This window comes from Blennius ocellaris (genome assembly GCF_963422515.1).
Source record: "Blennius ocellaris genome assembly, chromosome: 4".
NCBI lineage: Eukaryota > Metazoa > Chordata > Actinopteri > Blenniiformes > Blenniidae > Blennius > Blennius ocellaris.
In genome coordinates this window covers 1,763,846-1,777,570 of record NC_137653.1, presented here as the reverse complement: position 1 = coordinate 1,777,570, position 13,725 = coordinate 1,763,846, and the positions used below count along the sequence as shown (strand labels likewise).

General features: G+C 49.4%; 1 protein-coding gene across 4 annotated transcripts in view; it reads right to left on the bottom strand.

Annotated features, from left to right (window-relative positions):
* The window catches only part of kcnab2a (potassium voltage-gated channel subfamily A regulatory beta subunit 2a), a gene marked incomplete at its 5' end in the record, with an annotated part of 60,930 nt that extends 48,366 nt beyond the window's left edge, over positions 1-12,564 (bottom strand). For 2 of the 4 annotated variants that reach the window (XM_080494741.1, XM_080494737.1), the window contains one exon: positions 8,101-8,339. In XM_080494741.1, coding sequence (XP_080350867.1) covers positions 8,101-8,324 — 224 coding nt within the window. Of the gene's footprint in view, positions 1-8,100; positions 8,340-12,525 lie in introns of those variants that run through there. The other 2 variants (XM_080494740.1, XM_080494738.1) reach the window with 2 other exon arrangements.
* Positions 12,565-13,725: the final 1,161 nt, after the last annotated feature.

Below are 13,725 nucleotides of genomic sequence, written 5' to 3'. Positions count from 1 at the left end.
GGGGAGACAAGGGAGACGGTGACTGTTGGAATGATGTCGTCATGACAACCAAATCATTTTAAAATGTCATAATCTGTATTTTCCTGTTTAATTGTTCAACATCCAGGTTGATTATTTGTTTTTTTTTGCCAAGAAAAATAAATTTTAATGGCTAAATTAGGTTTAACTAATGTTTGACTGTGTTATAATAAATAACACAAGATATCCTTGACTTATTTTTACACGATGAGACTTTTTTATTATTTCTTAAAACCCGTGTATTAAAAATATACACAAATACCAGAGTTAGGCTGAAATTATAGCATTAGTAATTATTATTATAACCCTTTATCTCCTTTTAAACTGTACAATATCTTCACACGTTCCAGATCAGAGACGTTATAAACATGTAATTTACTTTACTGCCACTAGTTTGATTAATGTAAATGTTGAATTATCCATTTCTACGTGGCTCCTGCTTCACGGTGCATCGAGCCGCGTAATGACGAACCGCCATCTGAATTAACGACGATTAAAATAATGATGTGACGGAAAACCACCAAACACAAAAGACGTGTATATATATTGGGAAGGTGCGGGATTGTAAATCCATCACGTGATGCATCCAAACAGGGATTTGAAAAAGACGCAGTGGATTCAAATGTGTAAGAGAAAAAAAGAAAGAAAAAAAGAGCTGGAGTACACGAGTGTTAAGCAACAACATCAACAACCAAAACAAATTGTGTAATCCCTGGATCCCCGCCTCCTGAGCCCACGCTCCGGAGAGGAGAGGAGAGGAGAGGAGAGGAGAGGAGAGGAGAGGAGAGGAGAGGAGAGGAGAGGAGAGGAGGATTGTGACCGGCTGTCAGACGAGGAGCTGCAGAGGTCGGCGCCGGAAACCAAATCTACATCGCCGCAAATACCGAGACGTCACCTCGTGGGCCGGAGACGCCACTTCTGTAGCTCTCGGGGGGGGGGGGGGGGGGAGGAGAGGAGAGGAGAGGAGAGGGGGGGAGGAGGGGGGAGAGGAGAGGAGAGGAGAGGGGGGGAGGAGGGGGGAGGAAAGGAGAGGGGAGGAAAGGAGAGGAGGGGAGAGGAAAGGAAAGGAGAGGAGAGGAGGGGAGGAGAGAGGAAAGGAAAGGAGAGGAGAGGGGAGGAGAGAGGAAAGGAAAGAAGAGGAGAGGAGGGGAGGAAAGGAGAGGAGAGGAGAGGAGAGGAGAGGAGAGGAGAGGAGAGGAGAGGAGGGGAGGGGAGAGGAGAGGAGAGGAGAGGAGAGGAGAGGAGAGGAGAGGAGAGGAGAGGAGAGGAGAGGGGGGGAGGAGGGGGGAGAGGAGAGGAGAGGAGAGGAGAGGAGAGGGGGGGAGGAGAGGAGAGGAGAGAGGAAAAGGAAAGGAAAGAAAGAAGAGGAAAGGAAAGGAAAGAAGAGGAGAGGAAAAGGAAGGAGAGGAAAGGAAAGGAAAGAAGAGGAGAGGAGAGGAGGGGAGGGGAGAGGAGAGGGGGGGAGGAGATGAGAGGAGAGAGGAAAAGGAAAGGAAAAGAAAGAAGAGGAGAGGAAAGGAAAGAAGAGGAGAGGAAAAGGAAGGAGAGGAAAGGAAAGAAGAGGAGAGGAGAGGAGAGGAGGGGAGAGGAAAGGAAGGGAAGGGAAAGAAGGAGAGGAAAAGGAAGGAGAGGAAAGAAAGGAAAGAAGAGGAGAGGAGAGGAAAGGAGAGGAGATGAGGGGAGAGGAGAGGAGGGGAGGAGATGAGATGAGATGAGATGAGGGGAGAGGAGAGGAGAGGAGAGGAGAGGAGAGGAGAGGAGAGGAGAGGAGAGGAGAGGAAAGGAGAGGAGAGGAGAGGAGAGGAGAGGAGAGGAGAGGAGGGGAGGGAGGGGAGGTGAAAGGAGGGGAGAGGAGATGAGGGGAGAGGAGAGGCGAGGAGAGGAGAGGCAAGGAGAGGCGAGGAGAGGAGGAGAGGAGATGAGGGGAGAGGAGAGGAGAGGAGAGGAGGAGAGGAGATGAGGGGAGAGGAGAGGAGAGGAGAGGAGGGGAGAGGAGAGGAGAGGAGAGGAGAGGAGAGGAGAGAGGAGAGGAGAGGAGATACAGCAGGACAGGTTCAGCTGCAGCTTCCCTCCTGCATCCAGCTGCATCCAGCTGTGGATCCCAGTCTGCAGCTAAAATTAGCCCAGCAGTCGGGGATCGCCTGCAGTGGAAACGTCACCGTCGCCCAGGATGACACATGATGCAGGACTGCTGGGACGAAATTCATCAGTCCAGAGAGGGAATCACAGGGGGGGGGGGGGGGGGGGGAATCACAGAGGAGGGAGAGAGAGAGAGAGAGAGAGAGAGAGAGAGAGAGAGAGAGAGAGAGAGGAGAGAGAGAGAGAGAGAAAGAGAGAGAGAGAGAGAGAGAAAGAGAAAGAGAAAGAGAAAGAGAGAGAAAGAGACAGAGAGAGAGAAAGAGAGAAAGAGAGAAAGAGAGAGCGAGAGAGAGAGAGAGAGAGAAAGAGAAAGAGAAAGAGAGAGAAAGAGAAAGAGACAGAGAGAGAGAAAGAGAGAAAGAGAGAAAGAGAGAGCGAGAGAGCGAGAGAGAGAGAGAGAGAGACCTGGGTCTACAAGGACTCCATGTTTGGAGGCAGCAGGAGGACTTGAGACGTCCAACGTTCCTCCGTCCTGCTATTTTAGAACCAGTGTGGTCACGTCTTGTTCAGGAACCAGATCCTCGCCCAGCAGGGAGTCCACTGCACGAGTCCACTGCAGGGACTCCACTGCAGGGACTCCACTGCAGGGAGTCCACTGCACGAGTCCACTGCAGCCAGTCCACTGCAGGGAGTCCACTGCACGAGTCCACTGCAGGGACTCCACTGCAGCCAGTCCACTGCAGGGAGTCCACTGCACGAGTCCACTGCAGGGACTCCACTGCAGCCGGTCCACTGCAGGGAGTCCACTGCACGAGTCCTCTGCAGGGACTCCACTGCAGCCGGTCCACTGCAGGGAGTCCACTGCACGAGTCCACTGCATCAAGCGCAGGAGGAAACGCGGCGGCGTGCAGCTTGAGCGCCACCCAGTGGTGACCTGGCGTCACTGCCAACAACCTCAAGCAGACCGGGAGGAGATGAATCACCCATTTACTCTCTTTAATTAGCCGCTTTGTCCTGGGAATACTGAGAGACGGGGGAGGGTGGGGGTAGAGGGACGGGGGGTCATCCATCACCTACAATAAGACGAATCCTCCTGTCTGAAGCACTGCAAGGGGGTTAAAATACATAAATACATGTAATCTACCGGTGAAACTATATAATAGCTTTGTCGTCTCTACTGTAATAAATGTGTTTCAGACACGTCGGCTTCAAAGTGCTGCAGAACTCGTCTAAAAAAATTACTACTTAGTGTGAAACAATGTGCAACTACTCGGATACAAAACGACCACGTTGAGTAAATATAGAGGCTCTAAAGCACATATTTCCTCTGGAGCGGGTAGATACTGTCGTCACAACCTTTAAATCTGAACTTTGTCTTTGTTGTGGCGACATGTGATGGAAGTGTTTACATTTTTACGAACAATTACTACAGAGGACGGCAATTTTAATGATAAAAAAAACCCTGAAATGTCAGAAAAAATAATGTTCTGAATAATTGTGTCGTTTCTCAGCCTCTCCGATGTGAACGTCGTCTGTTTAACACCCGGTCTTCCCACTCTCGGACCATAAAGATGGAATTCCCACCTCATTTACAGTTCAGGGGCGAATAAACTAATATTTCCTCTCATCACATCCAAACCCAACAGTCAGTTCACTGCCACCAAACACACGTTTCATCTCTGCCGATGGGAGTTTTGATGCTTTCCTGCCCCCTAGTGGTTAAAGACTCAACTAACAACAACAACAACACAGGACTCAAAGCCTGATTTTCCAGTGCGTGCTTGACCACGACTTCAGCTCATTTTCATCACCGGGGGACGACGAAGCAAGACGGAGAACGTGTGTTTGGGAACACGGACGAGCCGCTGCAGACAAATAAAGACTCACTAGCTCGTCCATTAGCGTCGAGTCTTAAGAGAGTGGCTAAGACGGCCTAGGAGGCCCGGCACTTCACCAGGTCACTCTCATGTATCACACCGACCTCCGCAGGAGGCCTGGCCTGAGGCCCTCAAATTATGTCGGTGGATGTTTTTGAAAAACCTTATTGTTCCATGAGTGCTGTGTCATTCACACCAGAATTAAAGTAAGACCAGATTCTGGATCGGTGGCACCTGGGGGAGTACCCAACAGGCATTTTCAGGTGGATCCGCTAGCTTGCGGCCTAGCATGCCCGTAGCATGCTAGCAACATTGTCTGATTGAGCTGGCATTTGGTAGGTGGCCTAATGGCGGCGCTGCGGTCACGAATCACTAGCTAATTAGCTGGTTTTGACGCCGTTTTTTCCTAATAAAAGTCATAAAATAAATATATATATTTTTAAACTTAAAAAATGATAATTAACCGGTCTAGAGGATCGTGCCCACCCCGACGGGGTAGTCATTCGCGAGGTCCCGTCCAATGCTGCTTGCAGCTTATTTAATTTAATTTAATTTAATTTTTTGTGTGTATATACTTACTTATTTATGTATGTCGGGCACCAGGGACCCCCCGCCGGGCCCCCCAGTGGGACTGCAAAGACGCCGGGGGCGTCCAGATGGACCCGCCGAGCGCTAAAGTTCACCCTCAAGGTCAACGTCTGTCCTTCGTCTTGAACGGCAACGCGTCCCAATGGGACAGACGTTTTCATAGAAGCACCAGGACGGCGGTGGAGACGTCGGTCGAGAGGCGACACCCGAGTCCAGAGCTGAAATAATGATGAGCCGGTTCCTCCCCGACCCAAATTACAATCCTAGTTACAGAAACGCAGGCGGCAGGATTTCTCTACGGCGGACGAGCCGCTGATCCGGGTTGTAACCGACGCCGCCGACACCGAAACGTGACACCGCAAAGAGACACGGCGTTAATCACACTTCAGGTCCAGGGTGAGATTCACACACTGGGAAACAACAAGACGCACAATGACTTGTGATCAGAATCCAGGTACTCAGAGATGTTTGTGTAACCCAGGTACACTAATAAGGACAATATTTGAAAAAAAACAAACAGATTTACACTTCAAATAAACAAAACACCACTAATATACTTTGGCTGTACGTTTATATACAGAGACAACAGGACCTGATGTGTATTTCAACATCATTTTGAAAGATCGTGAGCCGACAGATAAGATCCAAACACCAATAGAATTTCAAAAAACCAGCCATTTATTTATATGTTGCTTTGTAAAAGCTGCAGAAATCCACAGTGGCGACGCCTCAAACCCAAATTCTTCTCCAGTTCATCTCCTCTCAAAGATTTAATTTGTGCTTTTGAAAGTCCACAGCGAACTAATACACCTTGATACTTTTAATAACTAAAAACTGAGAAAGCAGCAAGTAGATTCTGTAAAGAGGAATTTTTTATGTACTTTAAACAGTTTTCAAAGCAAATTTCGCTGGTCCACCCTCAGCGTCATGGCGTCTCTCCACCCTGGTTCTCAGCGTCATGGCGTCTCATAGCGTCTCTCCACCCTGGTTCTGTGTCATGGTGTCTCTCCACCCTTGGTTCTCAGCGTCATGGCGTCTCATAGCGTCTCTCCTCCCTGGTTCTCAGCATCATGGCGTCTCTCCACCCTGGTTCTCAGCGTCATGGTGTCTCTCCACCCTGGTTCTCAGCGTCATGGCGTCTCTCCTTCCTGGTTCTCAGCGTCATGGCGTCTCTCCACCCTGGTTCTCAGTGTCATGGCGCCTCTCCTTCCTGGTTCTCAGTGTCATGGCGCCTCTCCTTCCTGGTTCTCAGTGTCATGGCGTCTCTCCACCCTGGTTCTCATCGTCATGGCGTCTCTCAATCCTGGTTCTCAGCGTCATGGCGTCTCTCCACCCTGGTTCTCAGCATCATGGCGTCTCTCCTTCCTGGTTCTCAGCATCATGGCGTCTCTCTCCTTCCTGGTTCAGCGTCATGGCGTCTCCCCACCCTGGTTCTCAGCGTCATGGCGTCTCTCCTTCTTGGTTCTCAGTGTCATGGCGTCTCTCCATCCTGGTTCTCAGCGCCATGGCGTCTCTCCACCCTGGTTCTCATCGTCATGGCGTCTCTCCTACCTGGTTCTCAGCGTCATGGTGTCTCTCCACCCTGGTTCTCAGCGTCATGGCGTCTCTCCACCCTGGTTCTCAGCGTCATGGCGTCTCTCCACCCTGGTTCTCAGCATCATGGTGTCTCTCCTTCCTGGTTCTCAGCATCATGGCGTCTCTCTCCTTCCTGGTTCAGCGTCATGGCGTCTCCCCACCCTGGTTCTCAGCGTCATGGCGTCTCTCCATCCTGGTTCTCAGCGCCATGGCGTCTCTCCACCCTGTTTCTCAGCGTCATGGCGTCTCTCCTTCCTGGTTCTCATCGTCATGGCGTCTCTCCTCCCTGGTTCTCATCGTCATGGCGTCTCTCCTCCCTGGTTCTCAGCGTTATGGCGTCTCTCCATCCTGGTTCTCAGCGCCATGGCGTCTCTCCACCCTGTTTCTCAGCGTCATGGCGTCTCTCCTCCCTGGTTCTCAGCGTTATGGCGTCTCTCCTTCCTGGTTCTCATCGTCATGGCGTCTCTCCTCCCTGGTTCTCATCGTCATGGCGTCTCTCCTTCTTGGTTCTCAGTGTCATGGCGTCTCTCCACCCTGGTTCTCATCGTCATGGCGTCTCTCCACCCTGGTTCTCATCGTCATGGCGTCTCTCCACCCTGGTTCTCAGCGTCATGGCGTCTCTCCACCCTGGATCTCAGTGTCATGGTGTCTCTCCACCCTGGTTCTCATCGTCATGGCGTCTCTCCACCCTGGTTCTCATCGTCATGGCGTCTCTCCACCCTGGTTCTCAGCGTCATGGCGTCTCTCCACCCTGGATCTCAGCGTCATGGTGTCTCTCCACCCTGGATCTCAGCGTCATGGTGTCTCTCCACCCTGGTTCTCAGCGTCATGGCGTCTCTCCACCCTGGTTCTCATCGTCATGGCGTCTCTCCTCCCTGGTTCTCAGCGTTATGGCGTCTCTCCTTCCTGGTTCTCATCGTCATGGCGTCTCTCCTTCCTGGTTCTCAGCGTCATGGCGTCATTCTATTTCTATTTGTGTATTTAAAGATCTGAGTTGTTTGTAACCCAGAGAATCTCATTGTGAAGTGAACACGCTGATCAATAATCCACCGTGCAGATGTTCTGATGATCCATAATGTTACTGATGTGTAACAATCAGGAACAGCTGTTTCTTACTGAAGATTTTAAGTTAATATCTTTATTTCCGGCCGGTGTTTGACACTCTTCTAGATCCTCAAGGCTGCAGAAGCAATAAATCTCTCATATATTTACTTTATCTTCAAATGTTACGCTGCAGCGTTTGGGCCAGAAAGTGATCAAATGAGTTGAATTAAATATTAACGTGTGCAGATTAAACTTTGGATCAAAGTTCACTGGCGTGTGAAACGTACAACTCAAATCAAACGAAGGATGAAAATGTGTAAATCAGACAATAACAAACAAAGGATCCCCTCAAAGAGCGTCGTGACGAGACGCTGCAGACGGAGGCCGAGTCACTACAGTCGGTAGAATATCAACAACACGTCCAAACAACTTCTGTCTTTCGTATCTATCCTGATTTATTATATTTGTTAACGATCTTATTAAAACACAGTCTGACCTCTGATAGGTGCTGGACATTAAAACACCCGACTCACACTGAAGGCAAAAATATGTTTCCGTGTCGTATCGTACATTCAGATTACGAGTTTTCCTCCTGATACAGTATGAAAACACGTCACACTTTGAGAAATAATTCAAATCGGAGGGAGATTTTAACCCAAGGAGAAGAAATCCGCACCGACGTGATGAAAACCGACCAAACAGTGAAAACCAGACGACTTCAAACCGGCTCTTGCATTAAAAAAAAAAACCCAAACTGAACAGAAGGACTGATCCTGACCGCCGACGCCTCCGAGCTCCGGCTGAACCGACGTCAGAGGAGGAGGTGTGGACCCTGGAGGCTGAGGCCTCGGCGACCTCGGTGACCTCGGTGACCTCGGCGACCTCTCCGCCCCCCCCCCTCCCCCGGCCTCTCCCTTACCTGTACTTCATGCCTGTCTGGTAGGACACACACTCCTCCAGCGCCAGGCCGTTCATCTTCAGGAAGTCCTCCATGTTCTTCACCTGAGCCGCCACCCTCTGCTCGCGGAGCCGCTGCAGCTCGGCCTGGTCGGGGGGCCGGGCGGGGGGCTGGTTCAGGCCCTGGTCGGAGTGGTAGCGGTTGATGCCGCTGCGGATGCTCTCGCTGTACGTCATGGACAGCATCTTGCCGCTGCCGCTGCTGCTGCTCTTCCGGACGCCGCTGCCTGGCGCTGACGGTTTGGGGATCTGCAGGTTTTCGGGGACACAGTAACTGGACTTGCGCCTGCCGGGGACCCCCCGGGGCCCCCCGGCATAGCCCCCCGCAAACATCTCCTCCGAGGCGACCCGTGCAGCGAGGAGCAGCGTAAGGAGTATGGAGGCGACGGGACGCGGTCGCCTCCTTAAATAGCACCTGACCCGGGGGAAAAAAAAAAAAAAAAAAACCCTCGGGGCAGCACACGGCCATGCATCCTGTAATCAGAGCCCAGCACCACTGCCCCCCCCACCCCCCCCCGACAGGTACACAAAGGCAAGGTAACACTGATAGGGAGCATTCAGGCGACTTGCTGGTGATTAAGGAGCAGGACCAGAGAGCTCATGCTATCTGCAGCACCGGGAGGGAGAGGGGGGGGGTCGAGGGGGGGGGGGGTCGCATTCACACATGCACCAGGCAACAGGAGGGCGACGATTCCTGCTCTGATCGTCTGATTCCACCAGAGCCTCCACACACACACACACACACACACACAACCAACACCCACGTCCATTAGAATGAACGAAACTCCCAGAAAGTGCCGAGTCGGCACTTTCTGCTCAGGTTCTCCAATGAGAGACTGGGACTTCATTTCAGTGGCTCTGCACAAAAAAACTTCTCCAACAAAGTACTGCGTTATTACTTATTCATATTTAAGAAGCGTCTCCTCTTCCACTTTAAACACAGACTCCAGTGAATCGATTCCTCCACCGTGGAGAACGTGAGCGTCATGCTGAGATCGATCAACAGGGGGCAGCACTGTCACTCCACCGAGAGAGAGAGAGAGAGAGAGAGAGAGAGAGAGAGCAACTCCCCCGAAAACACACCAGTATTTAAAAATAAATAAAAAATCCACTAAGTTAATACCTGCATATATATAATAGTGTAAATAAGTTAACACACACACACACACACACACTGAGACGCATCTCAACTTCCTTTCTCCAAAGAAAACTATAATCTGATTCTTGCAACATTAAAATAAAAATAAATCCTGCACATTCGTTAAAAATCCTCTAAAACTCAAAGAATCACTTTCCTCCTAAAAAAAACACTTCAATACGTCAATTATTGGACAGAATTCTGACTTAATCGTACTTAAACAATAATTATTATCAATAAGAAATGGTGTGTTTTTTATATCTCCAACAGGAAGTTGTGTTTGTGATCACAGAGGGAAAGTTCGGTCGCACTGCAGGTGGAATTTCACTCAAAGCTCCACACTTTTATCGACCTTTTAAAAAAGACTATCGACACGTTCGACGCTTCCACACCGCTTCTCCTGACGTCTGCACGACGCCGGCCACACAGCCACGGAGAACGAACGACTTGCTGCCCAGAAGAAGCTGGAATTTCACGCAAAAGCAAAATGCACGAGATGGAATTTTGTATTTTTTTTTTAAATAAAAAAGCACACAAACTGAGAATCTGGAGTTTTTCTTATAAACTCTGATTAGAGAATCAAACAGGCGGGGATTCATCAGAAATCTTCCCTGACATACGTAGAGAAGAGATGAAGACGGGAGGAGACTATAGGCGAGGCAGCATGCGCACACACACCAACACACACTCCGTCCTGACGCCACACACACTCACACACACACACACACACACACAAACAGCCCGGACGCCGTCCCAGACAGCGAAAACCGTCCCTCAGTAACTCACCCGGTTTCTCGGAGGTCGGCTCATGAGCGAGGTCGCGGGTCGCCGCAACTGCTTTTATAAAGACGCAGTGCAGACCGGGCCGGGCCGGGCCGGGCCGGGCTGGAGCGGGTCCACCCAGTCTGGGAGGGTCTTACTAGGAAACGTCTAAACCAATTAGTGAGTCAGAGAGAGAGAGAGAGCGAGAGAGAGAGAGCATCCCTCCCCTCCTCACCACTTCAACCACACTCTATCACTACCAGCAACACCTCTCCTCCTCCTCCTCCTCCTCCTCCTCCTCCTCCTCCTCCTCCTCCTTCTCCGCCCCGCCGGAGCTCATGGAGGAAATCCATTTGTGTCGTTTAGTGCCCGTCTCGTTTCTGCCGACCACAGCAAATAATATCAGGCCTGAATTATTCACCAAAGCTTTTGTGCTAAAAGCCTCCGATTGTTGTTCCACAGGAAAGAAAAACTAAGAGCTGCGAGATAATGAGCGGCTGAGTGTTGTGTGAGCACGCACACACACACACACACACATACGGACACACACACACGGCTACAAATCAAAAGATGCCACATGGTAAAGACGACTAAAAAGCTCCAGTAAAGAGATATGAACCAGTGTGGCTGCTTTGTATTTATACAAGAAGAAAATGTTTGTATTTTGTCAACATTTTAATGGTCATTTATTTCATGTTTTAAAAAAAATAAAAAACGTTAACCAAATCTAAATAATCTTGATATTGAGACAAAAACGGTAGATTGACGACACCAGAAGTGTCAAATTTACCACAACGATGTTCACATCAATTTTTCAATAAAAGTCACTGCTGTTCCTAATTCTTCTATTAAAGTGGATTATCCTACGTTGTAATGTCAGAAAGTAACTGGAGAAGAACAAGAAGAAGAAGGAAGAAAGAAAAAAGAAAGAAGAAGAAGAAGAAGAAATTCATATTTTTTTTAAAATGAAGGTTTATTTTTCAGAATTAATCAGTTAATAGGGCCATTTTTTTCTCATATATATTTTAAATAAAATTAAAGCTGCCAGCAGCGTTGGCCGGGACCTCGCGCAAGCCCGTCAGGGTGGCCACGATCCTCGAGAGGTTTTTTTTTTTTTTAATGACTTTTATTTTGAAAACACAGCATCAAAACCAGCTAATTAGCTAGTGATCTGTGACCGCAGCGCCCCCATTAGGCCACCTACTAAATTTCAGCTGAATCGGATAATGTTTGTTAGCATGCTAACGGGCACGCTAGGCCGCGAGCTCGCCGATCACATGAAAATCTCAGGTGGTACTCGGCAGGTGCCCCCGACCCGGAATCTTGTCTTATCTCAATTCTGGTGTGAATGACACAGCACTGACGGAACATGAACAGTTTTCAAAATGTGGCACCGACGTCATCTTTATCAGAACGTGGACGACATCCAGTCCAATGACTGGTCCTGAGATCAAACAATGACTAAGTTTGTTTCAAGGTTCTTCAAGCAGTCGTGAACCAGCGTCGTTCTGCATGACGACACGTGACAATAGTGAAAGTTCCGCTATGAGCCGCGGACCGTTTGTTAGCGCGACGGACAGACGTACCCTGACCAGGGGTTTAACGGTTCCCCCTACACAGGGGAGACCAGGAGACCAGGAGACCAGGAAAGACCAGACTCCCGGGACGCTTTGCACTTTGAAAAAGAACAGAATTGTTAGAAATAAAGCTCATTACCACTCAAGATTAACCTCAGATTATCAGAACTGTTATGTCTGGATCAGCAGAACAAGGCCTGATATACGACCATAAATCATGATCTGAACCTCTGAGCGTCTACAAGCAGCCCCCCCCCCCCTCCCCCCCCCCCCCTCCCCCCGTCCTCCACCTCCCATCATAACAACGTCTTCCAGGACACTTCCCATCAGCTCCGACTCCCCGGAGGTCTGAAAGGTGCACTTTGAGGGTGAAATGATGACAAAAGGAAATGATTATCCGCTTCGCTGCGCCGGCGGAAAAAACCAAAAATGTCTAAAAGGCGATTTTGTGAAGGAAAACAAGCGTCTTAATCAGACGAGAGCGTCTCCGGTGACGCTGACGCTCAGAAAAGACACACGAGCGAAGACGGAGCGCTTCAAACGTCGGACAGTTATTGTTGATCCGGTGGGTTTTTGTGAGCCCCCCCACATCCACCCCCCATCACATCCACCCCTCCACCCCCAGAGCAGCGCCAGCTGAACAGGAGATGATGGTGTCATCGACACTTTGAGGATGGATGAAAGGTCTCAGATGACAGAACAGAGAGTCTTTATGCCAAAGTGAGGATGGAGAGAGAGAAAGACACACACACACACACACACACACACACACACACACACACACCACACACACACACACACACACACACACACACACACACACACACACACACACACACACACACACACACACACACACACACACACACACACCACACACACACACAATGAGTGTCGTACAGTCGGGTACCTGTAGAACTGCAGCTGTCGCTTGGGGCTCCCATAGCGAGCGCTGGGGGGGGGGGGGGAAGAGGGCGAGAGAAAGGAGGAGAGAGAGAGAAAAGCTTCAGTTAACAGGCGGGACAGAAAGAAAGACAGGAGGGGAGCAGAGACACAACGGGGGGACGGAGGACGGGTAATGTTAGGATCAAAGACGGAAAGAAAAACAACAAAAGAAAAAGGAAAAAACTGGAAGAGGAAAAGAAAGAGGAAAAGAAGGAGGGAGTTTAAACTGTGAAATCACTGCGATGGAGCCGTTCACATATGAGCCGACCACTTCCTCTGGGGACCGCCAAAATCATAGCGCCTTAAAACTTAAGACTTAAAAAAAAAAATCTACCCACAAATTAGAATTTCTTGGAAGTATAATGGGATAAAATGTAATTTCAGACATGACATCATCCATTTTTTTACACAATAATATTGTGTTTTTAATAAAACATCAGACTCCCACCATCTGTCCTGATTGACAAACACTGAAGTGGTCGCCTCATCGAGGACCCTTGGATTGAGATTACAAATTAAAGTCTCATGTTGGAATTATTCATCACTGAAGAAGTGACGACTTCTGATTGGTTCTTGAGCTCCAACAGTTCCTGAAATGCAGTTTTGTGTCTGAATATACTGAACGGTTGATTTATTTTTTTAGCTATTTGAGTCCTTCTTGCCCTAAAATGCATAATAACTGTGATCAGAATGGACAAACTCACATCTTCGTTTAAATCCTTTCAACCTTGTGAAGCTCAAACGTCTTCAAAATCAAAACGACGGGAACTGAAAACGTTGAAATCTGGAGGATATCTTGGTTTGTAAAATAAAATAAAACAAAAACGGTCCTTGTATTCCCGGAGCAGGAGTCTGGTTCGCATTGCCGGCAGTAAGTCGGACCTGTTCCCTGTGCACGTTGGCCTCCGGCAGGGGTGTCCTTTGTCACCGGTTCTGTTCATCATATATATGGACAGAATTTCTAGGCACAGCCGGGGGCCAGAGGGGGTCCGGTTTGGGGACCACAGAATCTCATCTCTGCTATTTGCGGATGATGTGGTTCTGTTGGCCCCATCAAGCCTGGACCTTCAGCGTGCACTGACACGGTTCGCAGCCGAGTGTGAAGCAGCTGGGATGAGGATCAGCACCTCTAAATCCGAGGCCATGGTTCTCGACCGGAAAAAGG